At 37.3% G+C, this 12,986-nt stretch overlaps 1 protein-coding gene across 1 annotated transcript; it reads left to right on the top strand.

The window, feature by feature from the left end:
• Nucleotides 1–11,484: 11,484 nt before the first annotated feature.
• Nucleotides 11,485–12,147, top strand: LOC141620203 (uncharacterized). The gene has a single exon (XM_074437134.1). The coding sequence runs from the start codon at nt 11,485–11,487 to the stop codon at nt 12,145–12,147; it is 663 nt and encodes a 220-aa protein (XP_074293235.1).
• Nucleotides 12,148–12,986: the final 839 nt, after the last annotated feature.

Here is a 12,986-nt window from a genome sequence, read left to right as displayed (position 1 = left end):
AATTTGCTATTCGCGACTTTAGCGATGGTTATGTTGTGAAACTTCTAGTTAGACCTTGTATGTTTGACACCTTCCAATTTGGATATCTTTATAACAGGTTCAGGTTTTAAAAATTACAGGTTTTTACCCAAATGAACCTATTACAAACATATCCATGCAGTTTTATTCTAGAATTACGTGTTTATTTTTCCGCAATAAATGAGGGTGTCACAACAGCAACACAGCTGTCACAATAACACAACCGTCACAGCACAACCACATCACCACCATCACCACAACACTCATACTCTGATGATTGGCAGATAACAATAATTACAAACAAGCACAATCTTAAATCAATTGACAGTAAACTGAGTAAGGAAACCCTACCTTAGAAATCAACAGCAGAACGGAAACCGAACAATCAGAAAGGCTCCTCTATGAAGTCTTCTCCTATACAATAACCAAATAGCACAATTACACATTGAACAATTCCCCCCTATTCCCCAAATTCCATATATACAGTAAACCCTACAAGAACATAAATGACATGGGGAATGAAACTTACCAACGGTAGGATGAGAGGTTACACTCAAGGATTACGACAGTTGCATACACAATGAGATTAGAGATTGATTAGGGAGTGATTAGAGTGATCGTAAATGATTAGGGTTGAAATGACGTTTTAGAAACTAACTTTGAATATTAAATAACCCTTAACACTCCCGCTGAAATAATACTCGACAGACCGGATACTCGGTCGAGTAAAGTGTATACTCGGCCGAGTATCCTCTACTCGGTCGAGTATTCTTCATACTCGGCCGAGTATTCCTCGGCATAACCAAAACAGGCTACACAATTAGCACTACTCGGCCGAGTAGGCTCTACTCGGTCGAGTATTCAACTTAAGAAAATCCGTAGTATTACACGAATTCTCGTCCCAGGACTTGGATTTCTTTTCTGGTTCAGGTGTAGGGCCTATGGGTTGAAGCTTACCTTGTTTCATCAATCTCTTCAGAGCATTGGAGTAGGTATCCCCAATATTTGTGAACTTTCTTTGTGGGATACTCTTCTTTGATGGTTCGAGGAGGTTAACCTCATCAGTCTTGCTAGTACAGCCGTAAGAACGACTTGTTAAACCTTGATATCCATGACCTACCGTTTTGGACAAGAGCCCTTTACAGATGTCATCTTCGATCCTTGTTCCTAGTACAGTTAAGTCCTTGAAGGTCTTAATGTTTTGGTATCTCAAATGATTTGCATAAATGGGCTTTAAATTGTCCACGAATTTTTCCACGAGGGTAGCTTCATCTAGACGCTCGACAAGTTGGGTACTAGTCTTCCTCCACCTACTTAGGAAGTCGGTGAAGCCTTCTTTATCGTTTTGGGTAAGAACCTCTAAGGTGTGCATATTGACTTGGATCTCAGCATTATCTGCATATTGCTTAGCAAACTCGATTGTGGCATCATCCCTAGTGGCAGTCTTCTTGTGCTCTAGAGAATAAAACCAATGTTTAGGAATGGTGTAGAGAGATGAAGGAAAGATCCTTAAGAACATCTCGGGTTTAATGCCTTTGATAGACATGTAATCCTTGAAAGCACGAATGTGGTTCAAAGGGTTTTCATGCCCCTTGAATTTCGGGATATCCGTCATGTTGAAGTTGGTTGGCAATTAGGAACTCACGGCCTCATACTTGCGATTGTTTTCCCTATAGATATCATCCCCTTTGAGATACATCAGTTGTTCCTCCAAGTATTGGAGTCGTTTCTCAGCTGCAGTCGGATCTATGGGAGGGTTGACCTCTTGTGCTCCCACTAAAGGTGGGGGATTTTCATTCGCGAAGTCATTCACAAAATCATGAAGTATTTAATTTTCTGCAGGAGGCAACCTAGTTTCTACAGCAACAATTCGGCCCTCGATCGTGTTGAGGCGATTATTCACTTGGTCTTGGCTAGTTTGGAGACGAGCGAGCGCGGCTAGGATTAGGTCATTACCATTTGGTGGTTGTCCATTGACACTTGCGTGACTAGTTCCAGGCATCTTGAAAACTGGATAAGAGATAAACGACGAATCAAAACACGATCGACCATTCTAGCACACTTACTCAAACAAAAAGTTTGACTTTTGAAGTGCGAGTGTGCCACTTGTGTCAAGTGAGGTTTGAAGAAATGACAAGGTTTGGAAATGTTGGTCCTAGTCAACTATAGTGTAGTTGTAGGAGTGGACTCGAAGTGAGGTTTTGAAATGGGCTTTGAGGCCCGAATTTTGACTCGACAATTGGACAGAGTTTCGACTAGTTTTGCGCTAATATTGGCCTATTTTTCGAAAAATTTTACGTTTTGAAAGTGGTTTTGATTTTACAAAATTTGTCATGGTTTTGTTTAGGAAATGGTGATCACATATGGTACAAGCATTTATAAAGGGATTATAACGGGATGCTGAGTGCATTTAAAAAGGTTTTGGTTTAAAGGGTAGGTTGCCATACCGAACAATCAAACCCGGGGTATGTGGAGAGGCTCGTGCCAAACAGGAGTAAGGCCGATTCCTAGTTCATTTCCTCAAGTAGTGAAAGTCCTTGATACAAACAAGAGTAAGTACCATGGTATGGTTGACGTCAATCGCTATCCATCCTTAGGCCCAAATAAGAATTTGGACCGCCTAGACGGGACGATTGGTTGAATGGGCAGGGTTGGGCCTTAGGAAGGCCAAATAAACGGTCTAGGAAGACCGAGTTATGAAAAACCAACAACTGTCTTGTACAAACTATTCCCTAACTTTGTTCAAGTTTCACCCTAGCTACACGTAATTGTATTAATCCCCAGCGGAGTCGCCAAACTGTGGACGTGGGCCCACAGGGGTCGCTCGGGTAGAAAGCGAGCAAGCTTTGCACTTGTGGAGTCGCCACCAATTTATTATGGAAAATTGGAAACCGTTCGAATACCTTATGCCATGTGAAGACACAAAGTAGTGACATGAACACCCAGAACTCATTACCCTTAGCATTCTATGTCTAGAATGACTCTCGTGGATGCCAATGAACACTGATGTTCACAGAGATATGGAGTAAGAGGTGAGGGTACGTATTAGGAAGCTCTTTTGATCGAACACCCAATCCCGCCCGCCTCGATAGCGGCCTCTACTAATGATTAGGGAAAATCATCTAAACTTGATATGTTGTCGATTATATGCATGAAATGCAACATCCATTAAATTCATCCTAGCATGTGAGAATTAACTAAGTCGGTAGACACGTAATTTAACATGCATTAATGTCGAGATAGAAATTTAGGTTAATTGCATGTGAGAGCATACAAACAAACAATAATAAAGAAATACAATAAAAATACAATGATTGAAAATTACAATAATTACAATGGATTATTTGATCTACGTCGAAAATACATTCAAAACGGATAATTTGAGAAAAAGAAAGAATAAATAAATTAGGTTAGAAAAATAAACAGATTAGTGGTGATAATACGATTAATAGTTAATTAATACGTAAGCTAATAACTAGGTCAAAGCAACAACGGAAGGTCAGAGGCAGAATTCAACCCGGAACAGGCACAGCAGAGCTGCGTCCTTTGGAAGAGGCGCAACAGTTGCTGCGTCTGTTCCTGACTTGAATTCTGGCTGTGAAGCCAGAATTGCGTGTTATTTAATGTTAATTGGTGATTTAACGGTTGATTATTATTTGACTCAGATAGAAGTGATTTAGCGTATTATTTACATATGATTGCGTCATAAAAACAATAAAACATGAATAAAATTAATTAGGGCAAATCAATAAAAAGGTTAATTACGGGATTAATGATACAAATTATCAAACTAATCAAATCAAATAGGTTATTAATGCGGAACTATTGATGATGATGACGATAAACAGACGAAAATATACCAATGATGAATTCCAGAGACTCAATATTGATGAATCGAACCTCTAAAAACCCGAATTGATTTTAATGACGAAAACCCACAAATATGAATTATAAGGGATTTAAGTCGGGATTTAAAAGATGAGTTAATTAATACGAATTACATGTTAAAGATATTATACTAGAATTATCGTGTCAATGAAACATGAACAAACAAAGACAAAACAAAACAAACAGACGAACAAAAGACGAAGAAAGAAGAAAGGATGCAGGAACTGCGGCAACCTCAGGAAGAGGCGCAGCAGGTACTGCGTCCCTTCGAAGAGGCGCAACAGTTGCTGCGTCCTTTCTCGACGTTTGTCTCATGTTATTCCGTAAAAAAAGGTTTAAAACAAGGTTTTATAAATCGGTTTTAAATGTGCTTTCGACGTAAACCTTACAATAATGATTACAAAAATAAAGTACAGTAATAAAATAAGGGATTTACACCCTCAGACTTACATGTTTGACGAAACGAGATTGACTAAGTTAACGTTTAGTGATGCTCGTCTCGAATGTACGACGAAAGTGCCCTCTAAGAGGAAATTAAACAAGATTGATTAAAGTTGATTGAGGTGGAGTTGGTCAAATTGGCCGGTCATGCAAAACGAGGCTGGTACTCAGAAGGATCCGAGCTTACGTGGTCGAAAGTTCAAGCACGTAGATGCCAAAAAGCAAGAGCGTGGTCTTAGAATGCAAAGGGAGAAGAGAAGGGCGGACACTCGCGTGAGAAATATGAGGAACGAAGCTCCCTATTTATACTAATCACACGGAGGCATTAGGGTTTCGGAGAAACTTTGGAAGTGAATCTCGAAAATATTTGAAAATACGCAGAAAGAAACTGGGGAAGAGGCGCAGCAGCCACTGCATCACTTGGAAGAGGCGCAACACCTGCTGTGTCCTTTCCCAAGTGGTTTCCTCCTGCGGAAGAAAGATTTCCGCGTTTCTATTATGGAATTGCGGTTTGATCTCAATTTCATTAATATTTTATATAATATTTTCGGGATATAATTTGCCAAAGAGATTAAAAGATTGAAAATATGTAATAGAAGTATCAGGAACATTCCAGAATATTCTGACTCGGCATTTTAAAACGGTTATTAGAAAATGAAGACGGTTTTTTACCCGGACTCCAAATGTACTCTAGTTACTGTCAAAACGACCGTATCGGCGCGTAGATGACGACTATGAAGTTGACACAAGTGTTTGAGCTATTACTTGATGATAAACTTACGAACTATCATGTACCAAACATGCGGCCCAATCATCACCGGGTGGCTTGCGGGAGGTGCAGAAATGAGGTATCTACACTTCCTCAAAACACAATTAAACTACTCCTTTATCAACAAAAGCCATCCAAACACCCAAATCCTCAAAACTTGAATCGAGTTTCTAGGGTTTCAAGACAAATTCGAAAATCCTAAATCGATTGGGAATTGATTGAAGCTTGAGGAAACAAGGAGCATTCAAGCTTAATATTGGTTTGTTGATACAATCTTGACAAGGAGAAACAACATGGCAAGAACAAAAGGTGGAAACAAGGCACCCACAACCTCCAATCTTTCTAAAAGGCAACAAGCTCTTTTAGCCTCAAAGGCTATGGTAGTGCATCAACCAAGGGTGGAGATTCAAGAAGTTGCTACTCCTATGGTGGAAGCTGCTCCTACTCCAGTCATTGAACAATTGCAAGATTATCCGGAGGTAACTTTCATAAACGATTCTCATAGGAAAGCATTTGTATCCCTTGCTAGAAAGACTATTTTGCCTACTAAAATCATATGCCAAGATGCCTTAGACAAGCTGAGTGTTCTTGAGAGGACTAAGAATTTTTTCGAGTCTATGAATTTGAAAACACTCTTTGACATGCAAGAATTGACTTACCCCTCCCTTACCATGGAGTTTGTAAGCTCTTTGAAGGTGACTAAGGTAGAGACTCGGAAAAATATTGAATTTCGTCTTGAAAATAAGGATAGACGAATGTCGATAAGTGAGTTTGGCATAGTGTTTGGTCTTGAAGAACACTCTCATTATGAGAAGAAGCCCTTGAAATATGACCCCGCACCTCTATGGAAAGCAATCACTGGGAGAAAATTTGAATCCTTCCATGAGTGTCATGTTCTTTATGTCCACCATCTGGGCATAAGAGTGTGGCATAAGGTTGTGGGCAACACTTTAATTGCAAGAAAGGGCACTAATCATTTTACCGAGTTCAACTTTGTCTATCTTGAATCCACCATGAATGTCAACAAAAAGTTCACCAAGGAATACAACATACTTCAACTCCTAATTGATCGGTGGCTTACAATTGACCATGGTAAAGATGGAGCGGCTTTTATTGTGAATGGAGGATTAGTAACATGGTTAGCCAAATACTTTAACCCGGATTTCAACAAAGACAAGACATACAAACCGGTTAAAGGAGGCTACCTTCTTGATTTGGCCACTATGATCAACCAGTTTCATTGGGTCAAGAATGATAATCTTGACAACAAGTATGAGTGGCTCACTAAAGAAGCTAAGTCCTTCATCTTGCCTGCCAAGATATGCCGTCTCAATGTCCGAAGTCCAAGCTACTTTCTACCCATCTCCGATGAAGCCGAAATGATTATGAAGCAACATAGGGAATCTAATGCCAAGCCCTCCTCCTCCTCCATTGTGAATCTCCCTTATCCATTTGCCTACTTTGAATTCACACCAATTGGCACTAATATCGTGGTAGGCAACGACTACTTGACCCAATTGATGCAACATATACATAAGGATGCTCATGAAGACCAGGTCAATGCTTACCGGGCTCAATATCCGCCCCTCCTACACTTAGCTAGGCAAGGACTCCTTGATCTATATACCAACATATTCATATATGTTATATTTTAATTTGTCATAAAATTAAATGGTGGATTTTATGCATGCAAACTAATAAACAATATAAAGAAGAAACCATCATCTTACATTGCGATTTTCGGATTTATGGGCACAAGTGAGTTCACCTACTCACTTGTTCTTGAGCTCTCCAAATGGAAGAACAAGGATTCAAGTATAGAATCCCTCCCAAAAGCATATACCCAAGGAAAACTCATAATAACCAATATTATTTAGATCTAGTAATAATATTAGTTTTGCATTAAAATATGACACAAAAATAATTTTTGTTCTCTTGAAAATTTCGGTCAAGAGGGAGTATTTTTGTGGTTTATTTCTCTAGAAATCTCATAAGATGTAGAGAAAATCAACTTTCTTACTCTAGAAAATTATGTAGTCAAAAATTGAATGAATTGATAATGAAAAAGAAAAGCTCTTCTCTTTCTTGTGGGATGGCCGAAATTTTGCTTGGGTAGGTTGCCCAACACTTTTCATTTGTGCTCTTCACAAGAGACTAGGCATGCAAGCCTACTACCTAGTGTTATGATTGTGTTTTCATTTAAAAATAAACAACACAATATAAACTATGTACACACCCCTTTATTTTTCGGTTTTGGGCATAAAATGGAGAATCCATTTTATTTTGTCATTTGTCAAATTTGTCACATGTAACATGTTGCATGACATGTCACAATGTAATGTATTTTTATCATATTAAAAATCAACATACTCATAAAATATGTCATTTACAAAATTGACTAGTAATTCGTAATTACTTGTACCAAAGATGTTTCCGAATTATAAACTACAACATTCTGTATTTATAATAATTTATTCATTCCGTTTCAATTGTTTCTGTAAACAATAATTTCATCTAAGTAATAAAACAATTCGATTACTTAGATCGTGTCTCATTTAATCATATTTACAATAAGACACGTAAATTATACTCACAAAATCATCCGTCAATTTTAAGCAATTTAATTAACTCGTATCGGTATACGATTAATTAAATAATCAATTAAGAGTATTTCCCTATAGGTATGACCTAAGGGGATCAACTGATCACCACCGTCGCACGACAGTAATGTCAAACTCTAGTCAGCCAATCATTACCGATATGTGTGGACCAGTTGACTTGTAAAATATTACATCCCACATGTATTCTTAAAATGAGATTTAATAATGATATTTAAATCATGTGATCGCACTATTGTTGAGGACACATTTCCCAACACAAACTAGATGATTCAATTTAACCTCTTAAAATGAATATCTAAATTATGATTAAATGGATTATCTGAAAATTTGATTCATCACAATTGATTTGAACATTATTAAATTAATGAATCATGATTCTTAAACAACAATTTAACATCATGTATGCCAAAACTATATAGCAAAAACAAATGAACACCAAAAATCAAAACAATTTCCATTTACATTTCAATTTAATTCTTATTAAATCAAAACATCTACAAATTTATCATATTATCATCTTAACATATTAAAACAACAATATCAATAAATCAAAATGGAAGAAAGCATCAAAAACAAAAATTATATCGACAAAAAAAAAAAAAATTATGCGGCCGAAATTTTTTTTTTCTTCAATTTTTTTTTTGTTTAAATCCATTTATGAAAATCATATAAAATAATTTCGTGGCCTATGTTCTGATACCACTTGTGGGAAATATCGGTATATTTCATCAAGAAAATTTTGGATTATAACGAAATTATGAAATATGAAATTACGAGTCATAAACGAAATTGCATAAACAAAAGAATAGAGATTAGAATCAACCTCCGGTCCTAGCAATATGGCCTAAGAACAAATATCGAGATCGATATTCTCCTAATCGTTGCACCCAAGATGCTCCGAGAAATGCCCCTTTCTTGCTAGAAAGAAAACCCTGATTTCTTATAATTTTAGAGTAGTTTTTTAGGGTTTTTGATGAGAGTGTTTTTAGGTCAAAAATCAAGTAAGAAAAATGATTCCCCTCTCTCCCTTTTAATCGTGTAAAAGGAGTAAAAAAAAGGGAAGATATTTTTCTTCTTTTTCTCTTCCTTAAACCGAGTAACCAACAACCAAAATAAGGAGAAAATCTTCTTATTTTAGGTTATTGTAAAAATGTATAATATGTGTATATTTATCAATTGTCATTTATGTCATCACGTATTTAATAAGTCCACACACAACAGTTTGTAGTCGATTTATTAATACCGGTCTGTAATTATTTATTATGACAATTTCGTATAATATATACGTTAACTATAAATATCGCATATTTATAATTTGCTTAATTAAATATAACCGTTTACGTTTAATTACAAATTAACATCTTAATTCGTTTAAGCTAACATTATATACATTAATTAAATATAACAGTTTATATTCAATTTACGAATTAACAATTAATTCGTCTCAGCTAATATTATTTAATTGTATTAAATAATCGTCTCATCATCACATTGACTAACTTTTTAGTCAAATACATGGACTAACCTTTTAGTCATATAAGGCATCAATGTGATTACATTTTCATATAATCACATCTTTCAAGCACATCCTTTAGGTGTGACTTTTAGGGACCATTTGATCACCGCCATCAGTATGATAATAACGTCAAACTTCTAGCAAGCCAACCGTTATTAGTAAACGTTAATCAACTGATAAAATACTAAGTATACCCTGTGAACCTATAAGAGATTTATACCCGTTATCACACTAATTGTGGAGGACACTAGCTCCAACAACTTTAATATGTGGGGAGGATCTAAGGACTTTATCCCTCTTGTGAGAAGAAATTGGCAAAAACCTGTGACTGGAACTCCTATGTTCAGGCTGGTGAAAAAAACTTAAATGCTTGAAGCCTGCCCTGAGACTGTTGAATAGGAAGAAGTATAATGACATTGAAACTGCAACAAACATTAAGCAAAGACAGGGAGAGGAATACCAAGCTCAACTTGGGAGGGATCCAACTGATATGCAGATGAGAAATAATGAGTATGAAGCTGGCAGCAACTCAAAGAACTTAGTATAGCCAAAGATAGTTTCTTATCCCAAAAAGCTAAGTATAGATGGATAAAAGAGGGAGACTCTAATAGTGCCTTCTTTCATGGCCTTCAAAGGGCAAGGAAGCATGGGAATAAAGTTCTCAGGGTGGAGGATGCAAACGGGACTGTCTTTGATACTCCTGAGCAGGTCCAGTCAACATTTTTGGGATATTATAGACGGCTCCTTGGCACTAGTTATAAAACTAAGAAAGTTCGTAGAAGTATTATCAAGCAGGGGCCAATTTGCAATCATGAGGATTGTGCTAGCTTACTCAGACCAGTCAGTGGGAAAGAAATTAGGGATGCTTTGTTTAGTATACCTGATATTAAATCTCCTGTACCAGATGGCTACATAAGTAAATTCTTTAAGGATGCTTGGGGGGAGATAGGGGAGAGGTGATTGATGTTGTCCAGAACTTTTTCCAACAGAGAAGACTGTTGGCTCAAATCAATGCCACAAATCTCACCTTGATTCCTAAATATGACAGGCCACAGAATGTCACCCAATTTCGTCCTATTGCCTGCTGTAATGTGATATACAAGGTAATCTCAAAGCTTATGTGTGCTAGGCTAGCTGAGGTCTTGCCACACTTAGTGGATCAAAATCAGGGAGCATTCATTCAGAATAGAAGTATACAGGAGAACATTCTGATTTGCCTGGACTTAATCAGACTTTATGAAAGACCTAATGCTTCTTCCAGGTGCCTATTCAAACTTGATCTGCAAAAAGCGTATGATACAGTGGAGTGGTCCTTTGTAGAGCAACTACTGAGAATGCTCAAATTCCCTACTGAATTCCAGACTATGGTAATGCAATGCATTACTACTCCTACATTCTCTCTGACTATTAATGGTGAAATGTTTGGATTTTTTCATGGCAAAAGGGGGCTTAGACAAGGAGACCTTCTCTCACCCCTTATTTTCACTCTTTGCATGGAATATTTGACGAGGACCCAGAAATATGCTGCATCTACACATGACTTTCACTATCATCCTATGTGTAAAAAGCAAAAGTTGGCCTGTCTTATGTTTGTTGATGATGTTCTCATGTTCAGTAAAGGGGATGCCAAGCCAATGATGATGTTGCTGCAGTTATTCTCTACCTTTTTTAAATCTTCTGGACTGAATATTAGTGCTACCAAGTCTAATGCTTACTTCAGAAGGGTGCCAGATCACATAAAACAGGATATACTCAGGGTGTCAGGATTTAAAGAAGGTGTGTTACCTTTTAAGTACCTTGGGATGCCTATACAGACCACAAGACTAAAAAAAGTGGACTGTGCCTGCCTAATTGAGAAGATATGTAGCAGGATTCACAGCTATGGTGCAAGAAAATTCTCGTATGCAGGGATATTAGTCTTAATGAAGTCAGTGCTCAACTCTTTACATTTTTATTGGGCTTCTATGTTTATTTTACCCAAAGGCATCATCAAATACATTGAAGGTACATGCAGGAATTTTTTATGGGACAATGCTATTGAATACAGAAGGGTGCCTCTGGTAGCTTGGGATAGGATTTGTAGACGAAGGGATGAGGGAGGCCTAGGGCTCAGAGATCAAGGGGTGTGGAATAAGGCTATGGTTGGAAGATTGGTAGCATAGGTTGCTGAAAAAAAGGATACCATATGGGTAAATTGGGTGCATCATAATCATCTTAAAGGGAAAGATTGGATGGAATACAAACCTTCTGCAAATTCAAGCTGGGTATGGAGGAGGATTTGTAGAGTTAAGCAGGACATAGCTCATGGGTTTGTGGATGGACAGTGGGTGATCCAACCAGCTGGGCACACCCCCACAGGGTGCTATGAGTGGCTCAGGGATAACAGACCAACTGTTCCATGGCATAAGGTGATCTGGAGTGTCTGGGTTGTACCTAAGCAACAGTTTCTGGGGTGGTTAGTAGCCCAGGAAGCATTAAACACTCTTGATAAGTTGGTTCAGTATGGAATGCAGGTTGATGATAAATGTTTACTGTGTGGACAGTCAGAGGAGACCATGTCTCATCTATTCTTTGTTTGTCAGTATAGTAGGAGGATACTCAGGGTAATTCAACAGCTAACCGACTGTCAACTGCCGCAGACAAACAGTATCACTTGGTATGTTACCAGGGAAGGCTCTAAAACCCAACAAGGTGTTCAGACAGCTTTAGTCTTTGGAGCAATGTACAATGTCTGGTTTCAGAGGAACAAGAGCAGAGTGGATAGGGTGGTGATGCGTCCAAAATGGGTTGCAAATGAGATAATCCAGGCTGTGAAGAGTCGGATCAGAGGACGAGAGAATTTGAGATTAAATGTGTATGATATAGATTGGCTCCACCAGTCTAATCTAATGTAGTTAAAGGAGTGTCTGTTTGTATTTGTTTTCTCCCCTTATTTTTGATATATATATATATATATATATATATATATATATATATATATATATATATATATATATATATATATATATATATATATATATATATATATATATATATATATATAACTCACGTTTCATCAAAAAAAAATGTTAGTTGCAGTTTAGGAAAAGTTTTGTGAAAACATCTATTTGGGAAGTTTGACAAGTGTATATAAGGCCCTTGTAGATACTTTTTCTTCTTAAGACTTCGCTCATTAGAATGCTTGTAAAACACCCTAGGATGTGTCATGCTATTATCCTTTGACCCATGGATTAAAGCCTAGTCAAGAGTACCTTGTGGTGTGATAACTCCTTGGCTACCGTTTATTCCAAGGTGACCCTTGAAACCATGCAACCATCTTCCACTTTCTATCACATTTTGTCAAAAAGGGAATGGGCACAAAAACTATCAAAATTTGAGTTCAAGCATTGAAATGAATGTAAAAAAGTTTGCAATTTTGCATCAAAGAAAAGAGGAGTACAAAAATAAGAACTCCTATGCTTCAAATATAAGCACCCTCACTACAAACGGGGTAGCTTCGAAAATGTTCAAAAGAAAATGCAAAACGTTGAAAGTTGTCAAGTATTGAAATGCCAAACATCAAAGAAATGGCAAAAAGAAAGTGTTCTCTAATGTCAAATGCAATAAGAAATTGGGGGGAGTAACAACATCAAAAGCAAACTCTCACATGAAACTCAAAACTTATTGATCCCTTTTTCCATCAAATCCACTTTTGTGCATGGTAGAGAGGGGACGACCCTTCTTCTTGTCTAGA

This window comes from Silene latifolia, chromosome X (assembly GCF_048544455.1).
Source record: "Silene latifolia isolate original U9 population chromosome X, ASM4854445v1, whole genome shotgun sequence".
Classification (NCBI taxonomy): domain Eukaryota; kingdom Viridiplantae; phylum Streptophyta; class Magnoliopsida; order Caryophyllales; family Caryophyllaceae; genus Silene; species Silene latifolia.
Note: the sequence above shows the minus strand (reverse complement) of the source record. Positions and strands in the feature narration are given on the sequence as shown.

Coding starts and splice junctions, on each gene's coding strand:
- LOC141620203 (XM_074437134.1), top strand. CDS start 11,485: ATGGAATACAAACCTTCTGCAAATTCAAGCTGGGTATGGAGGAGGATT.